This window comes from Bubalus kerabau, chromosome 6 (genome assembly GCF_029407905.1).
Source record: "Bubalus kerabau isolate K-KA32 ecotype Philippines breed swamp buffalo chromosome 6, PCC_UOA_SB_1v2, whole genome shotgun sequence".
NCBI lineage: Eukaryota > Metazoa > Chordata > Mammalia > Artiodactyla > Bovidae > Bubalus > Bubalus kerabau.
The window spans coordinates 100,524,547-100,546,780 of NC_073629.1; the positions used below are offsets into that span (position 1 = coordinate 100,524,547).

General features: G+C 44.0%; 2 protein-coding genes across 3 annotated transcripts in view; one reads left to right on the plus strand and one right to left on the minus strand.

Moving 5' to 3' along the window:
• The window catches only part of PIK3R3 (phosphoinositide-3-kinase regulatory subunit 3), a 275,432-nt gene that overhangs the window by 70,927 nt on the left and 182,271 nt on the right, over window positions 1-22,234 (plus strand). The gene's annotated exons all lie outside the window — the stretch shown is intronic.
• Window positions 4,331-20,602, minus strand: LURAP1 (leucine rich adaptor protein 1). The gene is made up of 2 exons (XM_055586004.1): window positions 20,207-20,602; window positions 4,331-9,836 (listed from the first exon to the last, which is right to left on the minus strand). Exons 1-2 carry the CDS (start codon window positions 20,402-20,404, stop codon window positions 9,315-9,317), a joined length of 720 nt encoding a protein of 239 aa, XP_055441979.1. The 5' UTR covers window positions 20,405-20,602; the 3' UTR covers window positions 4,331-9,314.

Here is a 22,234-nt window from a genome sequence, read left to right on the forward strand (position 1 = left end):
AATTTGCAGGAGATATTGAGGACACAAGAACATTCAGAACTGTATGATGAGTATCTAAATCAGCAAAATCCAGACTGTGGTAAATTCTACATGTCAAATGGCCCAGGTTGTTAAACAAATAAATTGTAAGGAATCAAGAAAGGGATGAATGGGGGACTTTAGGTTCAGTTCCGTTCAGTCGCTCAGTCGTGTCCGACTCTTTGCAACCCTATGGACTGCAGCATGCCAGGCCTCCCTGTCCATCACCAACTCCCGGAATTTACTCAAACTCATATCCATTGAGTTGGTGATGCCACCCAACCATCTAATTCTCTGTAGTCCCCTTCTCCTCCTGCCTCCAATCTTTCCCAGCATCAGGGTCTTTTCAAATGAGTCAGCTCTTCGCATGAGGTGGCCAAAGTATTGGAGTTTCAGCTTCAACATCAGTCCTTCCAGTGAACATTCAGGACTGATTTCCTTTATGATGGACTTGTTGGATCTCCTTGCAGTTCAAGGGACTCTCAAGAGTCTTCTCCAACACCACAGTTCAAAAGCATCAATTCTTCAGTGCTCAGTTTTCTTCACAGTCCAACTCTCACATCCATACATGACCACTGGAAAAACCATAGCCTTTGTTGGCAAAGTAATGTTTCTGCTTTTTAATATGTTATCTAGGTTGGTCATAACTTTCCTTCCAAGGAGTAAGCATCTTTTAATTTCATGGCTGCAGTCACCATGTGCAGTGATTTTGGAGCGCCACCCCCCCCCAAAAAAAAAGTCTGACACTGCTTTCACTGTTTCCCCATCTACTTCCCATGAAGTGGTGGGACCGGATGCCATGGTCTTAGTTTTCTGAATGTTGAGCTTTAAGCCAACCTTTTCAGACTCCTCTTTCACTTTCATCAAGAGGCTCTTTAGCTCCTCTTCACTTTCTGCCATAAGGGTGGTGTCATCTCCATATCTGAAGTTATTGATATTTCTCCTGGCAATCTTGATTCCAGCTTGTGCTTCTTCCAGCCCAGCATTTCTCATGATGTACTCTGCATAGAAGTTAAATAAGCAGGGTGACAATATACAGCCTTGACGTACTCCTTTTCCTATTTGGAACCAGTCTGCTGTTCCATGTCCAGTTCTAACTGTTGCTTCCTGACCTGCATACAGATTTCTCAAGAGGCAGGTCAGGTGGTCTGATATTCCCATCTCTTGAAGAATTTTCCACAGTTTATTGTGATCCATACAGTCAAAGGCTTTGGCATAGTCAATAAAGCAGAAATAGATGTTTTTCTGGAACTCTCTTGCTTTATCAATGATCCAGCGGATGTTGGCAATTTGATTTCTGGTTCCTCTGCCTTTTCTAAAACCAGCTTGAACATCTGGAAGTTCACGGTTCATGTATTGCTGAAGCCTGGCTTGGAGAATTTTAAGCATTACTTTGCTAGCGTATGAGATGAGTGCAATTGTGTGGTAGTTTGAGCATTCTTTGGCATTGTCTTTTTAGGGATTGGAATGAAAACTGACCTTTTCCAGTCCTGTGGCCACTGCTGAGTTTTCCACATTTGCTGGCATATTGAGTGCAGCACTTTCACAGCATCACCTTTTAGGATTTGAAATAGCTCAACTGGAATTCTATCACCTCCACTGGCTTTGTTCATAATGATACTTTCTAAGGCCCACTTGACTTCACATTCCAGGACGTCTGGCTCTAGGTGAGTGATAACACCGTTGTGATTATCTGGGTCATGAAGATCTTTTAGATTAGATTAAGAGACTTAAAAAGACATCAAATGTACTAAATGAAGTAAGTCAGAGAAAGACAAATATCATGATATCACTCATGTGGAATCTAATTTTTTTTTTTAAATGATACAAGTGAACTTATTTATAAAACAGAAATAGACTTACAGATATTGAAAGCAAATGTATGGTTACCAAAGGGGAAATGTGTGAGGGAAGGATAAATCAGAAGCTTTGGATTAACATATACACACTACTGCAATCAATAAGATTGACAACCAATAGGGACTCACTGCATAGTACAGGGAACTCTACTCAATATTCTGTGATAACCTATATGAGAAAAGAATCAATATATGATATGTATAACTGAATCATTTTGCTGTACACCTGAAACTTATACAACATTGTAAATCAACTATACTCCAATAAAATAAAAAGACATCAAATGGACAAGACTATATAGTATCTACAGATGTACATTTGGATGATAAAACTATATAAAAGACACAAAGAAGTTAATACTGTAGTCAGGAAATGGTTGCTTATTGGCAGCAGAGTAGTGTTAGTTGCTCAGTCATGTCCTATTCTTTTCGATCCCATGGACTGTAGCCAACCAGTAGGCTCTTCTGTTCATGGAATTCTCCAGGCAAGAATACTGGAGTGGGAGGCCATTTCCTTCTCCCAGGGATCTTCCCAACCCACGGATCAAACCTGTCTCCTGCATTGCAGACAGATTCTTTACTGTCTGAGCCACCAGGGAAGCCCAGATATAATGTAAGTGCTATGTAAATAGTTGAAGATGAGTGGCAAATTCAAGTTTTGTTTTTTGGAATTTCATGGAATTTTTTTCCAAATATTTTCCATCCTTCGATTGAATCCATGGATATGCAGATATGTAGGGCCAACTGTCTTTTCTTCTCTCTAAATATCAAATTCTTAGCAAGTAAATAATACCGTATACACTTTCAAATTAAATTCACAAGTTTCTTGTTTGTGTGTTTGATTTTGCTTTAACCTGTCATGTAACATACTGCCATGAGTCTTTGGATGTGGCATCTAAGCAAAAAAAGCTGCATGTGGTCACTCTCTGTATGAGAGGTATAAATAAGTAAGGAGACAATATTTTTGTGGACTATTTTTAAAGCATGATAAATAACATTATCAACATTATTCATGATTTAAATATTATGTATACATTACAGATCATCTCCATATCAACAATTATGTAAGGGGGACACTAGAAAATAAAAAATTTATAATGTTCTTATGCAGTGCTTGGCAGCAGAAGAGGATTATAATTGGGATGGGGCATATAGACAGGACTTCTGGGTAGGTTCTAGTTCTTGACATGCCAGTGGTTATAGGAGTGTTTAATAATTCATTAAGTCCTATATTTATTTTGTGTGTTTTCTACACTTGTGCTTTATTTTCCAATGAGTAGTTTTTTAAAAAGAATAACAAGGCAGTGTTATAAACAATTTTATGCCAATAAATTCAACAACTTAATTGAAACAAAATATTTGAAAAACACAACTTACCAAAACTAACTCAAAATGAAATTAAAGGTTGGAATACCTCTATATGTATCACAGAAATTGAATTTATCAAAACCCTCCCCCACAAAGAAAATTCCAAGACCAGATTATTTCATTGATGAAGTCTATCAAATACTGAATAATGCTACCAAAGTTACAAAAATGTTTTCAGAAAACAAAGGAGAAAGAAACACTTCCTAACTTCTTGTAAGAGGCCAGGATAATCCTGAAATAGTAAAACTTAAACAAAAGTTTATCAGAAAATTAAATAGCTATATTTCATTATATTGAGGAATTATTAATTTTAGGTACAATAATCATAATAAAAGTCCTTATATTTTAGAGGTACATAATAAAACATTATAAATAAAGTGGGATCATATCTAGTTTTGCTTCAAAATAATCTTGGTTAGGGGAAGAGTAGTTGAGGGAATAAATAAACCAAGATTGACCAGAGTTGATAATTATTGAAGCTGGGTGATGGATTCATGGAAATTCATCATACTATTTTCTCTACTATTGTTTACTCTCAAGATTTTTCATAATATAAAACAAAAAATAACTACAAAATGATTAAAAGACATTAAATATATAAAACAAGTTCACAACAATAATTTAAAAAGAAAGTAAAACAAAACAAAATCATTGAACACCAAGTTGCTAGGACATCAACTTACTATTTGAAAGGGATAAATAAGGGCAGCGATTTAAGCACTTATCTTGCCATTCTGGTATGAACTTTATTTCAGGGTAACCAAATGGTCCTGAAGGACATAAAAAAAGTTTTTCTGTAGAGAATTAGAATAGAAGGAAAAATAATAGCATTAGAGAATAATCATTTTGTAATTGCTAGTGAAATACCCAATTTATAAAATGGTTATAAATGGATGGTAAAACAATTTGGTGAAGAATTGATAGAGAACCTTATGATACAGGGTCAGCCTATCACCACCTGAAAATGGAAGGAGCCTAGGGCATGAAGTGGGCAGTGAAGGAGAGCCGTCCAACCAAGAATACCTGTGCTGCTGTTTAAGTGAAAAATAAATCTTTATTGTGTTAAATCACTGTGATATGGGTTAATTCATTATAAAGGTTGGCTTACTTTAGAAGTATATCATTTATATATATTAAAACACATAAGCACATAATTATATTTCAAAGATACATACATATCCAAACACATACTGAACACATTGAAGTGTGTGTCTGGGTCAGGGAGAGGAATGAGAATAGGGATCAGGGATTAAAAGAATAAAATCAAACAAAAAGGGGCCTGGTATCAACTGATGACAAGAGGTCACCATGCTCTGCCAAGTATGGTTTAACAAGGAATAAAAAAATAATAATTTAAAAGAGAGACAACTAATCTACTCTTTGTAGAGAGAGCTCAGGCTAGTGTTAGCCAGTAATTATCTTCTACCTTGAGGAGGAACAAGGTATGATTCTGGAGAGGAGGCAATGTTGAAGACAGCCTGTTGGAACCCTCCATGACATTCACCAGGGAAGTCTCAGGTCTGAAAGGTTCCCTAAACTGAGACTTTCTCCCAAGTATGACCTTCACTCTCAGCTCTCTTTGGTAGTGATGCAGGAGGCATTTGCCATTCTCTAGACATGGGGCCTGGGCTGGCTATCTCCCCTTGGCACCACCTCTCACTCCAGGCTGAAGGAGGCTCGCCACAGCTGAGAGGCTTGTCCTGGGCCTGGGTACATCTTCCTGCCCACCCTCCATCTCTGCTTGAGAAGGGCTGAATAACGGTCCTTCCTCCAAAGATGATCAAGTCCTAATCTCCATAATCTGGGAGTAGTTTACCTTCTATGGCGAAAATGACTTGGAAGATATGGTTAAAGTCGGAATCTTGAGATGGGGAGATGATTCTGTCATCACAGTGGGCCCAATGTAAGCACAAGGATATATAATCACAATGTAATCCTCTTAGTAGGAGACAGGAGAATCAGAGAAAGATGTAAGAATGGAAGTAGAGGTCAGAAAGGCGGAATACTATGTTGCTGGCTTTGATGATGGAGGAAGGGGCCATGAGTCAAGGAACACAAGCAGCCTCTAGAAGCTAGAAAAGGCAAATGGACTGCCCCCTAGAGTCTCCAGAAGAGGTTACCAACACTTTTTAACTTAACCCAATGAAATTGATTTCAGACCTGTGACCTCCAGAACTGTAAGATAACACATTTGTGTTGTTTTAAGCCATTAAGTTTGTGACAGTTTGTCGTAGCAGCAATAGAAAACGTGTACACTGGCCCTGCTGCTGGGCAGCATAACCTGTTCTCCTAGGAGAGTAAGGTCTGTGAGAAGGGAATGGGGAATCAGGGAAGACTTCCTGGAAGCCTCTGCAGCAGACTGACCTAGGTTCATAGCATAGTTCACTTATAATCTATCTGTTAATAATGCATTATGTGTAGTGTTGCTGAGAATGCAATAATACTTTAAATTTCCTATTCCTACCTAATTAACCACTTTTAAAATTATAAGCCACGTCTCTTCCTGAGTTTACACACATTTATTCCTCTACTCTGGGTGTTACTGAACACCCAGTACGTGCCTGGCACCATGCACAGAGTGAGCCTGAATCCACTGCAAGCTCCAAACATTTCTCACCTAAGCTGCCGCTGAGCTCCCGCTCAGTCCAGTGCTCAAGTTCATTGCCCCATCCTAAATGCAGGCTCTCATACCTGAGCATTCACATGGTCTCACATCTCCCTGATGGGCTCATCCCAGCAGCATCACCTCTTACCCTCTCAGGTGCTGTTTCCACAGCTACCAAGAGCAGTCTGGCCTCTGCCTTTACCCTAACCCTGACAAAAGTCTGCAGCCCGCTTAGAGGATAGTATGTTCCCTCTGATCATATTTTCAAGACTCCCTTTTCATCTCATTCTTTTTTGTCTTTCTGCATCTCTCTCCCTTTTCATGTCTTCTTCTTTGAGCTCCTAAACAGGTCCTCTTCATAACCTGGAAAGGTCTAAACTAACAGGAGAGCTAAGCCTTAAACAGCCAGTACAGAAGCAGGTAGAAGGGACCAAGGGTGTGTGTTTACCAGCTTCTCTGGGAGTGAAATTAAATCTAAGGTATTGAGACGGGATATCCAGGTTACCTGGAGTTCCCAGGCAGCCCCACTCACCCACCTCTCTAGCTTCTCAACACCCTCAGATGCCTATCCAAACTGAGCTAAATCCCTTGACTTTGAAGCTTCCAACTCCTCGGGATCCATTTGAATTTATCTCTCATCTCCCATCCTTATCCCCTTCTTCTAATGTCCAGGTCTGTAATGTTGAGTTCTGATCCCATGATGTTGGGCCTACTCACCCTGCCTTCCCAGAAAAATATTTGGTCCAGGACAGGACTGGTCCGGATTAATGCACCCTTTACCCAATTCTGGTCCAAGAGTCTCTTTCTTCAGAGCCTGTGGCTCTTTCTGCAAACACCAGGCTGCCTTTCTAGGACAAGGTAAGAACCTGAGTGTTAAAACAGGGAGAAAATTGCTTTCAGATCCTTTGGGCTTGGATGATGTTGACAGGGTGCGGTGGGGGAATGGTCTGGCCAAGTGATGGAACTTTGGTGGACGGGCAGGTAGGCAGGTGATCTGGGTTCTTTAACCTGAGGATCCTTAGAGGTACCACAGGCAAATCTGGGGTACTCTCTGCCTTCTCTAGGCCTGTCTCTCTAACATGTCTGTGCAATGAGAGGGCTGGTCTTCATTAAGGCTCCTTTGAGCCTGAAGGTTTCACCCAGCTACTCCAGCAATGGTCCATAATGACCACAAGAGGGCAGACAACCTCTTCAGCTCAGAAGTTTGTAGATTAAATGAACCAGCACGCTTAAAAGAGGAACACAAGGGTTTCAAGCAGAAAGGTAGTTACCCAAAGTTACCACAAAATGGCAACAGGGTCAGGGTACTGGGAAAGGGTACTTGAATTTCCAGCCTAAAGGAAGTCAGCAGCCCCGAGACCAAGAGGGATGGTAAGGAGAAGAAGAGACTTACTTATATTTGTAAGTGAGAGTTACTTACATTTGTAAGAAGAGACTTTTGTGTATTTGTATATTTTGCTGGTGGGCAGCAAAGAAGAGACTTACCTATATTCTTTGGAGATTTCAATCCCTTTGAGAGGAGGAAACATGGTCTTTAGAGGAGAGCCACAAATCAAATGTATTGCCCGAAAAGGATCTGGGTGGGGGTTTCAGGATAAGACTTGAGGAGTTTATGGGAACTAGAGATGAACAACTTGGCTTCTGTCCCTTCCCCAGCCTAGAATGAAAAGTAGAGAAACTGCAGGAGTTATTCTAGGATTTGAGAAAGATTCCTCAAGTCAGGAAGTGAAGTCGCTTAGTCATGTCCAACTTTGCGACCCCAGGAACTGCAGTCTGCCTGGCTCCTCTGTCCATGGGATTTCCCAGGCAAGAATACTGGAGTGGGTTGCCATTTCCTTCTTCAGAGGATCTTCTCAACTCAGGAGGGCACAGCAAATAGGCAAGGATCACCTGACATCCTTTTTTTCTCCTTTTTGCCTTCCAATAATCTATTAATAGTTTCAGGGCCCAGGAAAGACAGGGACCAACATAGGGGCAGAACCTGGGGTTCCAAGGGTTAATTTCCAAGGCCAAACATACTCTGACATCAGTCATAGCCCTCATCTCCACCCTCTCCCTGGGCCTGTCCCCTCCCTGAGCCCCAGGTTGGCAGCTTCCGAGTCCCTTCTTTGGTGTAACTCACTAGGGCCCTGGGACCCAGGACCAGAGCCAGTGTCCCGCTTCCTCTGCAGTCCCAGGAGTCTAGAGCTTGTTCTAAGAGAGGAAGGAAAGCAGTCTTTCCCTCTCACTCTCCCCCTCCCAGGATGCGGACCCTAAGACCAAAGAGCCTCAGTCTTTCTCTGCCACTCCCCGCATTGTAACCCAGACAAGGGGATTCTTGTGTCCCAGCCCCAGGCCAGCATTTTAGTGTCCAAATGATGGGAGGTCTGGGGCAGGATGCGGGAAGGGGAATCACAGGATCTGAGAAGATATATCCCCCTTTTGGAGATTCTGCTACACCCCAAGCTTCTCCCTCTGGCTCCCATCAGAAGTTGAAGGACTCATCTGCATATTAAAGGCCTGAGGTCCAGAGTAGAAACTGAGAAGGTGTGGAGACACAAAGGCTGAACCTTCTGGCAGACAGATTTGGAGCCAGAATACAAGAATGGGGGCAAACCAGGGACAGAATAAGACAGGGAACTATGGCAGGGCAGGCCAAATAGACTGTTGAGATCTGTAGGTGGGGCCCCTGCCAGTTTCCTCCCTAAAAGCAGAGAAACAGGAGTGCAGGCACCAGACAGGCAGGTGGTCAGAGAAGAAGTGAGAATCCCTGGAATAAAATAAGAACTCCCTGTTTAAATAGAAAGAACCTTTCTGAGAAGTGCAAACATCTGACTGAGAAACTTTCCTGCCAGGAGGGTAGTATAGTCCCATTCACAAGAAGGAATGGTAGGAAGAATAAATAACATGGTCTCACTTGGCAGCAGGGGCTCAAATACCCCTATATCTATCATCACTAAAAGACTGGTACAAAGGAAAGGCTAATCCATCCTGGCAGGAAATGACATCACTCACCAGACAGGAAGGGGTGGCCCTACCAACCCCAAAGGCTTCTGGGAGGGCCAATCCATGGAGGTTTGGCCCTGAATGTCCATGTCCCTCCATAGTCCTCCATATTGGCCAAGAGTGGGGCTAAGGCTCCTATAAGTGGGTGAGGTAATCACATCCCAGTCCCTTCTTCAGTGATTTCATAGGGATGCTAAACCCTCAAATCCTTACCTAGTTGTGGGGAAAGGAGAAGAGATACTGTCACACCTGGAGCCACAGGTCAAGCCTCTAGAGTCCATGTATCTATGGAAATAGCTCTAGGGACCCAATAATTGAAGGTTAAAGGCAGAGCCTCCCCAGGGACCAGAGGGATGGTAAGGCCAGGTTTCATGGTAACTGATTTCAATGCAGCCTCTTCCTAATTCCAGACAGAGGGAGAACAAATTCAAGGGAGACCAGGGCCTAGTGATTAAAGAACCAAAAGGGTGGAAGAGTTGTTACAGAAAGGTCACATCATCCTGGCACTGGCCCCAGTACCAGTGGGTCTCAAAGCCCAGCTTGGCACTCTCATCCTCTGGCGGCTCAGGAGATGCACCTTGCAGCCCCTCCCCTGGGGGTTTCCACACGGCCCTCAAGCTCCCTAGCCTGGTGGCTGTCAGGTCCACCTCAGTCCTGGTCCTCTCCCCACCAGGTATAACCTTTGCCCAGTCCATCTCGGGACGGGGAGCCCCAGGGGGGCCGTGTTCATCCAGCTCGCTGGGCGCCACTGTGTCCAGGAAGCTGCCGATGGAGACACTGTCCAGCCGGTCAGTGGAGCTTGTGTCTGGCAGGCTGTCCCAGCTGCCTCGCCTTGAGCGGCCTGGGCTCCCACCTGTCAGGCTATATTGGCTGCTGGTGAGGCTGCTGCAGTGGCTGGTCAATGTCCCCTTCTCCTCCAACAGCCAGCGCACCGCCTCAATGCCCTCATTCAAGGTCACCAGTTGCTGCAGGATCTTCACGTCGATGGCTCTCAGGTAAGCCTAGGGGAGTGGGAGAAGAAATCAGTCCCAGGTTCTGGGCCATGGGTTTCCCCAGTGTTTCTAGAGGCCTCTACCTCGTAATCCAACCAACTATGCTTGACTTTCAAGAACCATGTAAATAGAATGGTTTGGACTGTAGGCTTTAGAAGCAGAGAGATTACTGCTTAAAATCTCAGCTCCACAACTGATCAGCTTTATGACTGTGGGCAACTTTCTTGCCTTTGTTGGGCCTGGGTTTCCTTGTCTGTGAAATAGGTTTAAATGACTCACCTCACAGCGTGGTTGGGAGAGTTTTGATATGTTGTCTATTAAGTATGGACCACTGTACCTGGTATAGATTAAGATCTCAGTAAATAATATTAAAATCCAAGCCTACTGAGATTGAAACTTCACAGATAGGATATTTACTACTGAACCAGTCCAGATTCACCAGTAAGACTTAGAAGCAGTCATCCAAAAAGTTGCCTTAGAGGGGGCCAAGTGTTAACTGGGAAACAGATTGGGCCAAACGGAGGCATGAGCTGGGGGCGTGACATAAAGAGGAGGCTAACCTGGCCCCCCAGTCCCTTTGGGGGGTGGCAGTAGGCGCTGTGGGCAGGGAAGGGTTGGCTAGAGCTTCCAAGGGTCAGAATCCTGCTGGCTGGGGATTTGGGGCTTCCCTCTACTATACACCAGTCTCCCTGTCTGCACTGAGTGCCAGTCTGACTTACTGGGTAATCTCCAGGGTCCTTTCCAGCTCAGATGCACTGAGTTATCTTCCCCAAGCACAAGTCTGAACTCGTCCTTCCCTTGCTCAAGAACCTTTAAGGGCTTTGCACTGCTCTCAGAAAACAGAATATTGGAATATTTTAGCAGCAGGTATTCAAAAGCCTGGAGAAGGCAATGGCACCCCACTCCAGTACTCTTGCCTGGAAAATCCCATGGATGGAGGAGCCTGGTAGGCTGCAGTCCATGGGGTCGCTAACAGTTGGACACAACTGAGCGACTGCACTTTCACTGTTTACTTTCATGCACTGGAGAAGGAAATGGCAACCCACTCCAGTGTTCTTGCCTGGAGAATCCCAGGGATGGGGGAGCCTGGTGGGCTGCCGTCTATGGGGTCGCACAGAGTCAGACACGACTGACGCGACTTAGCAGCAGCAGCAGCAGCAGCATTCAAAAGCCTGTCATAATATGGCTCATGCTCATCCCTCTAACTTCATCTCTACCATATTTCCATGGGAATTCCAGGTCCTGCCACACATAACTTTTAAAATTTCATTTCATTTAGTTTCACTTTTAATAAAAGTAGTAGATGTACATAAAGAAGCAAATAGTTCTGTAAGATTTGTTAAGAAAAGTAAGTTTCCCCATCCTAAATCCCACTTGCCAAAGACAACTACTATTAATTTTTTAGCTGTTTATTTTGTTGCGTGTGTGCCCAGTCGCTTCAGTTGTGTCCAACTCTGTGCGACCCTAGGGAATGTAGCCAGACTCCCCTGTCCATGGGATTCTCCAGGCAAGAATACTAGAGTGGGTTGCCATGCCTTCCTCCAAGGGATCTTCCCAACCCAGGGATCAAACCCATGTCTTCCATGTCTCCTGCATGGCAGGTGGTTTCTTTCCTGCTGAGCCACCAGGGAAGCCCATTTATTTTGGAACTTACCTTCTAATTTCTAAATAACTGCTTACTGATTTTTAAGTATTTTCTATTGACTTTGTATATAATAGAAGGTTAAGGATTTAACTCTTTCATCCTACTCCCTATATCTCTGCCATACTCACACCCTCCCCATTTTATTACAACATATGTAATAAAATTAATCATTCAGTATTTACCTTATTAGAATTTGGAAATGCTACTCACAGCTAAGCCATGTGGTTTACTGTGGTTACTTTTCCTTTTTTTACAACTTTAAGTTTTCCTTTTTAGATAATAATTATTATCCTTATTATTACTACTACTACCACCACAACTGTTTTGCTTAGTTTGGTATATTGTTATTAGTAAGTAATCCCTAAACTCTCTCCCAGGAGTCTGAATTTCCTTCTCAAAGCTTTATTTTTTTTAATTGAAGTATAATTGCTTTACAATGTTGTGTAAGCTTCCACTGTACAACAAAGTAAAACAGCTATATGCATACATAGATCCCCTTCCTCTTGAGCCCCCATCCCACCCCCAGCCCCATCCCTCTAGGTCATCATAGAGCACTGAGTTGAGCTCCTTGTGATATACAGCACCTTCCCACTAGCTATCTATTAGACACACTATAGTGTATATATATCAGTTCAGTTCAGTTGCTCAGTCATGTCCGACTCTTTGTGACCCCATGAACTGTAGCATGCCAGGCCTCCCTGTCCATCACCAACTCCCGGAGTCCACCCAAACCCATGTCCATTGAGTCAGTGATGCCATCCAACCATCTCATCCTCTATTGTCCCCTTCTCCTGCCTTCAATACTTCCCAGCATCAGGGTCTTTTCAAATAAGTCAGTTCTTTGCATCAGGTGGCCAAAGTATTGGAGTTTCAGCTTCAACATCAGTCCTTCCAATGAATACCCAGGACTGATCTCCTTTAGGATGGACTGGTTGGATCTCCTTGCAGTCCAAGGGACTCTCAAGAGTCTTCTCCAACACCACAGTCCAAAAGCATCAATTCTTCAGCTCTCAGCTTTCTTCACAGTCCAACTCTCACATCCATACCTGACCACTGGAAAAACCATAGCCTTGACTAGACAGACCTTTGTTGACAAAGTATTGTCTCTGCTTTTGAATATGCTATCTAGGTTGGTCATAACTTTCCTTCCAAGGAGTAAGCGTCTTTTATATATATCAGTACTACTCTCCCAATTCATTCCACCCTCCCCAAGACTTTTAAACATATCACATGTTCTATCTATTCCCTCTTCTTCAAGGCGGTTTCTGACCTGCTCCAATCTGTCCCTGCTGCACAACTATCTTCCAGAGATCTATCTCCCTTCACTATCACATTGGGGATTCCCTTTGCCTCTCTCTTGAGTTGGATCCCAATTCCTGGATCCCACATCTTTTTTATTGATTTACTCCTTAATGTATGTGTGGTGCTTTTCCTCCAGTAGCTTCCCAAGAAAAGTCTGCATAGACTATACCTGCATAGGCAGTATATTTGTTGAAGCTTCACATGTTTTAAAACATTGTTATTCATTCCTCACACTATTGACTGATTAGCTGAGCATAGAAATCTAGGTTGAAAATAATTTTTTGTCAGAATTTAAAGCATTGTTCCATCGTCTTCTAATTTTCAGTGCTACATTTAAAAAGTCTGAGCCATTCTGATTTATTGTATGTGACCACCTTCCCACTCTTTCTAGAAGTTTTTAGAATTTTCTCATGATCCCCAGTGTCCTAAATTATCACAATGATTTACCATTGTGTGATTCTGCTTTCATCCACTGAACTGGTCATTTGTTGGGCACTTTTAATCTGTAGGCTCATGTCCTCCAGTTCTGGGAGATTTTAATTATTTCATTGATGATTGTATATATATATGAAAAATACATATATATGAAAATACATACATATATATGAAAGTGTGAAAGTGTTTAGTTGCTCAGTTATGTCTGACTCTTTGTGACCCCATGGACTGTAGCCTGCCAGGTTCCTCTGTCCATGCAATTCTCCAGGCAAGAGTACTGGAGTGGGTTGCCATTTCCTTCACCAGGGGATCTTCCCGACCCAGGGGTCAAACCTGGGTCTCCCACGTTGCAGGCAGATTCTTAATTGTCTAAGCCTGTCTACCTACACACACACACACACACACACACATTTTTGTTCTTCCTGGAAATATCTTTATTTGGATAGAAGGTACCCTGAATGGATCCTCTATTTTTTTTCTCTTCCTCCTCTTCCTATGTGTATTCTAGTTTGTGAAATATTTCAACATTATCAACTCTTCTATTGAGTTTTTCATTTTTTCCTATCATGTTTTTATTTTCAAGAGTTGTTTCTAGATCTTGGATTTCTTCTTCTTCTTCTTTTTAGTTGTGGCATGCAGGATCTTTTACTTGCAGCATGCGGAATCTTTAGATGTGGCATGCAGAATATTTAGTGGGATCTAGTTCCCTGACCAGGGATTGAACCCGAGTCCTCTGCATTAGGAGTGCAGAGTTCATTAGCCAATGAACCACCAGGGAAGTCCTTACATGTTTCCTTTTATAACTTTACATTTTTGTTCATGACTGCAATATTATCTCATCTCTTTAAGGATATAATTAATGATTGTTTAACTTCTTATCTCTCTGAATATCTCTATTCAAGTTTTTTTTTTTTTTTCTCTTTAAATCTATATAGTTAAAGGGATTCATCAGTCTTATAATCTTAAGCTGCTGCTCACACTTCAGACTGGTCTCTAAAAAAGCTGATTGGAAACTCTGTGCCTGAGGCTTGCCAACCCTGAACCTCACTTAGAGTTATTCAGTGAGGCTGTTCAATTGGGTAACGTAGGTAGTATCTTTTGTGTGTGTGTGTGTGTGTGTTTTTTTCTCTTGGGTTCATAAGATTCACTATATTATACCCATTTAGAGAATATAATGTAAGCAAAGCTGCCATTATTCTGGGAGCCAAGTAAGGGAAAGGCTAAGAGGGGTATTACATAACATTTGGTATATTTTCATTTAATCCTTCTTGCTCTCAGACTCTGCTTGGTGTCTCCCAATCTGGAGATCTTTGGTTTTATTATGTTTTAAATATATATTACTTGATAAGTGTTTATTAAACTATTCAGGAAATAAATGCTTCACTCAAACCAACAATGATAAGCCAGAAATAAGACTGAGTATTTGTACACTGAGAAAAATATAGCCACTGGAATTAAACAGTCCTAGATTCAAATTCTGGTTTTGCCACTAATGAGCCATATGAAATGGGAATATATTTTTCCTTTAAGCCATCATTTCTTCATGGTAAAAGAGGATACTCTCTAAAGGTTTATTAAGAAGTAGAAGGAACAGTCACAGGCATGGCATACTGTCTGACAAGTATTCACTAATCAATAAAAGGTAGTTATGCCTGGAGAAGGCAATGGCAACCCACTCCAGTACTCTTGCCTGGAAAATCCCATGGGCGGAGGAGCCTGGTGGGCTGCAATCCATGGGGTTGCGAAGAGTCGGACACGACTGAGCGACTTCACTTTCACTTTTCACTTTCATGCATTGGAGAAGGAAGTGGCACCCCACTCCAGTGTTCTTGCCTGGAGAATCCCAGGGATGGGGGAGCCTGGTGGGCTGCCATCTCTGGGGTCGCACAGAGTTGGACACGACTGAAATGACTTAGCAGCAGCAGCAGTAGCAGCATGCCTATTATTATAATTAACTTATCTACTATGGCATAAGCACAGAAAATTTTGTACCTGAAATTATTTGTGTTTTTGGAAGAATATACCAACTTGAATTCAATTAAACAAATGATTACTGGGTACCTGGATCTTCTAGTAATTACACAAAGACAACCTAGACAGCATATTAAAAAGCAGAGACATTACTTTGCCAACAAATGTCCGTCTAGTCAAAGTTATGGTTTTTCCAGTAGTCATGTATAGATGTGAGATTTGGATTATAAAGAAAGCTGAGCACCGAAGAACTGATGGTTTTGAACTGTGGTGTTGGAGAAGACTCTTGAGAGTCTTCTTGGACTGCAAGATGATCCAACCAGTCCATCCTAAAGGAAATCAGTCCTGAATGCTCATTGGAAGGACTGATGCTGAAGCCAAAGTTCCAATACTTTGGCCACGATGCAAAGAACTGACTGATTTGAAAAGACCCTGATGCTGGGAAAGACTGAAGGCGGGAGGAGAAGGGGACAACAGAGGATGAGATGGTTGGATGGCATCACTGACTCAATGGACATGAGTTTGAGTAAACTCCGGGAGTTGATGATGAACAGGGAGGCCTGGTGTGCTGCAGTCCATGAGGTCACAAAGAGTTGGACACGACTGAGCGACTGAACTGAACTGAAAACAAAGATAATGGAGAAACTCTCCCTACTTAACAGAAGCTTACGGTTTCAATCAGGAGATCTGGACATAAATAACTGAAGTACCATAGACTATATAGACTATTAATGATACAAGATAAAAGAGATTATATTCAATTATTTTATGCTGGGGACAAAGAGATTAAAGGTGAAACCATTTAGTCCATGACCAAACTAAATGCATTAAACAAAACTTCTCATACTAAAAATGCTTCTCCTGCTTTATTTTCTCCTCCCTTCCTTCCTCTTTCCTCCCTTCTTCCATCCCTCTCTCCTTCCCTTTCTTCCTGCCTTCCAGCCTTCTGCCCTTGCCCTTCTTCCCTTCCTTCTGTTCCCTTCTTTCCAAAACGTGCATTTCCAGTCTTCTGCGATTATAAAGGAGTAGTGGGCAATTAGTTGCCCAGTTGTGAAGGGAATCTTAAAGAGTATGATTCTTAGATAGACATTCATCAACCCATTTGTGTTCAGCTCCATGTGTACCCTCAGTTCTAGAAATATCTGAGAACAGCTCCTGAGACCTTTGAGGTGTAAAATGGATTGCTTTTCTGCTTTCTTCATTGCTGGCTTGGAATTCATCTTCTTTCAAGTCTACTTAGTTACTAGTCTTCCTTCTGCTTTCAGCTTCCAGATTTTATTTCTATCACCTTCTCTCCTATTCTTGTCCTAATGGCTTCATGGCTTTAAAAATAAGCTCTTTATTAGCTTTTAGTGGAGTTTCAAGAGGGAATGGAAGTAAATGCATGTGTTTAATGTGCCATCTTGAACTGGACTTCCCATTGACTATATTCAAGCCCCAACTCAAATGTTGCCTCCTCTAGAAAGTCTTCCCCATACTTCTTCAAGATGAAATTAAGCCATTCGGTCGTGGAACAGTATTTATTGAGTGTTTTTTTATAGGCATGGCATTTTGTAGCTAAAGCAAGAAAAGACACCATTTCTTGCCTTCAGAGTTCACAGTCTAGTAGATAAGACAAAGATACAAGCACTTAAAATTCAGAGCAGGAAATGCCAGGGGACATAACTGCCGCACAGAGAGCTGTGGGTACCCAGAGGACTACAACCTAACCAGGGGAGTAAGGAAATGCTTCCTAGAATGAAGGACAGGAGCTGAGACTTGAAAGTCAAGTGAGTCTTAGCCAGACAAAGCAATGGAGAGTCATTCTAACCAGAGGAAATAGCTTGCGTCTCCAAATCCGTCGTGCCTTTCCAGAACACAAATCTGACCATGTCACTCTACAGTGAAGACTCTTCCTGGAAGTACTCTGTGGGTTCCAGCACCTGTGCCACAGTGGCTAGTCTGTTTCTCCCCTAACCTGGACTGTGAGCTCCCTGAGGGTAGCAGGTCCCACCCAGTTCATTTATGGTGCTTAGACTAGGATTGGGTAGGTCGGCTTCAGTGCTATGATTCTCTGGCCTTTATTTTCTTTGGTGTCTTTGCTGGTCTCAGGGTTTGAGGGCTGGGTTTTATCACGTTGGTGAGAAATGAATCTGAGCAGCAGATCTTGTAGTCCTGTGACAGTGGGATTCCCTGACTGTGACAGCACGACTGCTCAGAATAGAAGAAAGCAAAGCTTTCTTGCCAGAAAAAGAAACACTCATTTCACACCAATCTCTCTGGAAACAGCAAGGGGATAAACAGCGCAGAAAAGATGCGGCATCAGAGGCCACTCCAACCCAATTCTCTTCCCAGGGGAATTCAGGTTCCCCGTTCCTCCCTTAACAAGCATACATCAGACGCTCTGACCAGCCCTAAGGTCACAAGCACAGCTCACTCATAGGCTCAATCTAAATCAAGTCTGGGCACAAAAAGCCAGAGATCTGAGTCTCAGCTCCCTGGTTTGAGACTGAGATTCCCAGACTATTGTTACCCTCCCCCCGCCCCCCTCCCCTCCCTCTAGAAGTAGAAAAACTGAGGCCAAAGAGAGTCAGGGCTCTGCTCAAAATCACAAAAGGATTTAGGAGCAGAGCCAGGACTTGAACCCATGCCTTCTCTCTCCCTGCCTAAAGCTTTTTCTCAAACTGTTCTGTGGGGGTGGGTTGCCATAGCAACAGTTCTGTGGGTGGGAGGATTAAGAATGGGAGGTTGCCATTGTTTTCCCTTCCCACAGATCCCAGAGTCTGTTTGGTTCACTCAACTTTTGAGTAGGGGACGGAAGTGGCCAAGAAGCAGGGATGACCTTGGCCTCAAGGGCAGGCCTGCCCACTCCCTGCAGGAAAGCTGGGTGAGGGGCAGTTGAAGGACACTTCTTACAGGGCTTGGGCTAGTTCTGCCACAAGTGGCCCCAGGGGAACCGCCCCAATGCCCCACCCCTTGTCCTCCCCAGTGCAGAGTGCATAAAGAGACCAAAGGCACCTTTGCAGAGGAGGGAGAAAGGAATGGAGTAGGGCACTTAGGTAACCTCTCTCTGAGCAGGGCCAGAAGGCTCCCTCCCTTGTGTCTTTCATAGGTAGCCCTGGGCCCCAGGCCAGGCTGGGTCAGGAATGCAGAAAGATCCAAACAAAAATGAAACGTATCCTTTCAAGTTTACCAATAGGTAATCTCCACCGGGGCTTCCCAGGTGGTGCCAGTGATAAAGAATCCACCTGGCAATGCAGGAGACTGAGGAGTCCCGGGTTCAATCCTTGGGTCAGAAAGATCTCCTGGAGGAGGGCATGGCAACCCACTCCAGTATTCTTGACTGGAGAATCCCATGGACAGAGGAGGCTGGCAGGCTACAGTCCATGGGGTCACAAAGAGTCGGACAGGACTGAGGTAACTTAGCACACACGAAATCTCCACCAAAGACAGGAAAGAGTTAAAGCTAGAGAGACCAGCCATGGCTCCTCCCCGTGTGAGCTCAGGCAAGCCCCTCAGCACCTGCAAGCCTGTTTCCTCTGTGAGACAGGATAACTGCTTTTCTCCCTCCAGTGACATAAAAGACATTTAATGCATCTGGCACAAAGCAAGTCTCAATACTGAAAATGTAAAGAGCAGGCAAATCATCCGAATTCAAAACTTGGCTATACTTTTTACTTTTTGTCTGACTTTGGGCAGCTACTTAGCCTCTCTGTGCCTCAGTTTCTTCATCTATAAAATATCCCTTACCTAGTAAATTTCCATGAGAACTAGGAGACTATCTTGTAAAATGTTCAGCATGATTCCTGGCACATGCATTTGGTGAAAGTTAGTTTCCAAAGCAAGACCTTCTAAGTTAGCTCTTTCTCTGCCCTGAGCTAAAGTTTGTACAGCGAGGCAAAGCCAGCCCCCTCCCTTAGGTGGGCACAGTCACAGCCCTACTGGGGAGAATCTGGCAATAGCTTCCAATCTTCAAGGCCAAATGCACACATGGCATTCAAATCCTTCCCCCAGGGAGCCTTCCCTGACTGCTTTGCCCAGAAAACTCTGCTCCCATCCTTTCAGGAAGCCCCAGACCTTCCTCCCAACATCTCCCTATACACACACACACACACACACACACACACACACACACCTCAGCATGGCACAGAACTGGGCACAGTGGGGCTCCAGGAAGACCTATTAGCTGACACACTCACTGTGGACTCCTGGTTCTAGGCCAGAAAGTAGCTGGCAATTCCTCAGTTCCCTAGAATTGGTTGCAAAGTGGTGGCAGGTGTAGATCACCCCCTTCACCGGAACCAGGGCCCTAGGGAGCCTGGGAGCCCCCAGATGCCCTTTTGGCTCTGAATCTAGAGCAGCAGTAACAGGGAAGGGGCTGGGTGCTGGTTTCCTCCTCTTCTCCCCAAGGAAGTGCAGGAGAGATGCAAATCTCCAGTGTACTTGGGGGCTGGCAGGAAGGAGACAGGGTCTGAGGAGGTGAGGCCAACATGCTGGTGCTGCTCCTCCGTGTCTGCTAAGCTCCTAGGAACTTTCAAATATTGTCTGTGGGTGTGGGGGATGCTGGGGAAAGAGGATGTTTTTAGTGGCCCTAGTCCAGGCAGTTTTCACGCAAATCTCTACTGTGCAGAGTGTTGGGGTGGATACCGGAGCCACAGAGGAACAAACCCCGGGCCCAGTTTGGAGGAGGAGAAAAAAACTGTTGCCCTGTAATGGTGGCTAGGGGGAAAGGAGGAGCTAGATTTGTCCCGTCCTAGGTTCTCAGGGCTTCCCAACCCTCACATCTCCCCTCCCAATTATTTGGCAAAAAAAAAAAAAGCTTACCAAATCCTGCACCTCCCACCCGGAGTCAGCACTCCACTCACCCTTGGTGGGGAAGGCAATTAATGGACCCCAAGGATTAAAGATTGATCTGGCAGGAATCCTGAGGAGTAAGGCAGGTGGTTTTAACTCTCTCCTCCCCAGCCCAACTCTGGGTACGCGAGTCCATCCTTTCCGGCCCCACGCTGGAGACTCGTCCCCCCCGGCCTGTGCAGCCCACACTCACCAGCTCCATCCTCAGCGCCATGATCTTGTCCCCCAGGCTGTGGCCCGTGCTAGGCGCCCCCGAGAGCAGCACAGCGCCAGAGGTTCCCGGCTCCCACTCGCCTCGCAGCCCGCGGAGCAGCCCTTCAGGGGTCTTCCTGCCCACCTTGCCCTCCAAGTCTCGCAGGTCAGGCGTCTGGGACTCCGCAGTCCCCTCCATGCGGGCCTAAGCCTGAAGGGGGTTGGGCAACCAGACGCCGGGATCCCGCTCCCGGGGGGGGGGGGTCCTCCTTTTTCGGCTGCTAGTGCCGGGCGGAACCGGTGGGTCCCGCCCGCACTCTGTGGCGGAGGGAGGAGGGCGCCGTAACACTCAGAAAAGCGGCGCAGAGCTTGGTATGTGTGTGCGTGAGTGTGGATCTTCGGGTGCTGCGCATACACCTCTGGCTCCGGAATGGGTGAGGCTGGGTGATGCTGAGTATGCACCTAAAGGAAACTCAGCGCCTTCTCCCGACTGTGGCGCTGAGTCCAGCCAGGCACTCAGCAGGCGCCCAATGAACGTTTGCTGAAGGAAGGTTAAGCACCCTCAGTTAGGGAAGTGGGATTTTAAGGAAGAGTGCTAACAGAGCTACAGAGGGTTTTGGAAGCCTTCTTGGAGCATATTCTTTACCGTCTGAGCCACCAGGGAAGCCCCTAGAGTAGAGGAGCTGGGTCTAAAACAGTGGTTGGGGAGAATGGCATTGAAACATGTAAAATATCATGTATGAAATGAGTTGCCAGTCCAGGTTCGATGCACGATACTGGATGCTTGGGGCTGGTGCACTGGGACGACCCAGAGGGATGGTATGGGGAGGGAAGAGGGAGGAGGGTTCAGGATGGGGAACACATGTATACCTGTGGCGGATTCATTTTGATATTTGGCAAAACTAATACAATTATGTAAAGTTTAAAAATAAAATTTTAAAAAAAGTGCAAAAAAAAAATAAAACAGTGGTTGGAATTTAGCCACTGATACACACACACACACACACACACACACACACACACACACAGTGTAGCCACTAAATTTAGACTAAAGGAGAGGAAGTCAGGTTCTTCTGGGCAGTGAGGAGAAACCAATATTGAAGCTAATGCTTCTTATACTTGACTGTACATATATGGATTATCTGGGAATCTTGTTAAAATGCAGGTTATGATTCTGTAAATCTAGGGTAGGGCCAGAGATTCTGCATTTCTAACAAGCTCCCTGCTGATGGCCATGTGGCTGGTCCAGGGACCACATTTTGAGTAACAGGGTTATAAAAGATGGTTCTAAAATGCTTGGATTTTATTCTATGGGCAATGAGGATCCATAAAAAAACTTTTTATGCTCTGGCTTGATTTTGGTTTTTAATCCAAGTAATTCTAGTCCATGGCATCAGGAAGGTTTATTATGAAAAGATAGTTACCCTGACCTATCCTTTCCCACATCTAGTTCCACTTCCCAGAGGCAACCACTTTTAGCTATTTTTTCCTGGTGTTTATACTCATAGCTCCACAATAGGCTTTTATCACCATCTCCTGATTTTAAACATTGTCTACTGACTTCCTATTATGATGCATAAGATTTACTGCACATTCTATACTTCCCTCCTTCCATTGGCCCTATTTCTATCATTATTTTTCAGCTTGTTACCTTTGTAACTTTAAGTAACATACTTTTCTTTAGTATGCCTTGATCCATGAAAGGTTTTAAATCAGAGACAGACAAAATAGACTTGCCTTTTTGAAAAAAATACTCTGGATTTTGCAAGGAGAATTAAAGGGGTGAATATCTGAAGTCAAGGAGACAAGGTAGAAGGCAAGAAACTAAAATGTCCTGGACAGGGGCTGGTTGTGAAGTTGGAAAAGAATTAGACCTGAATGGAGGAGGAATCTTTAGAAGGTATGATGGACAAGACTTGATAACTAGTAACACTTGTTTATCTATACTGTCATTCAATAAGTATTTGTTCAGAAACCAAATGATTTCAAAAAATATTATGGAGAATCTCCTACGTTCTAGCCATGGTAT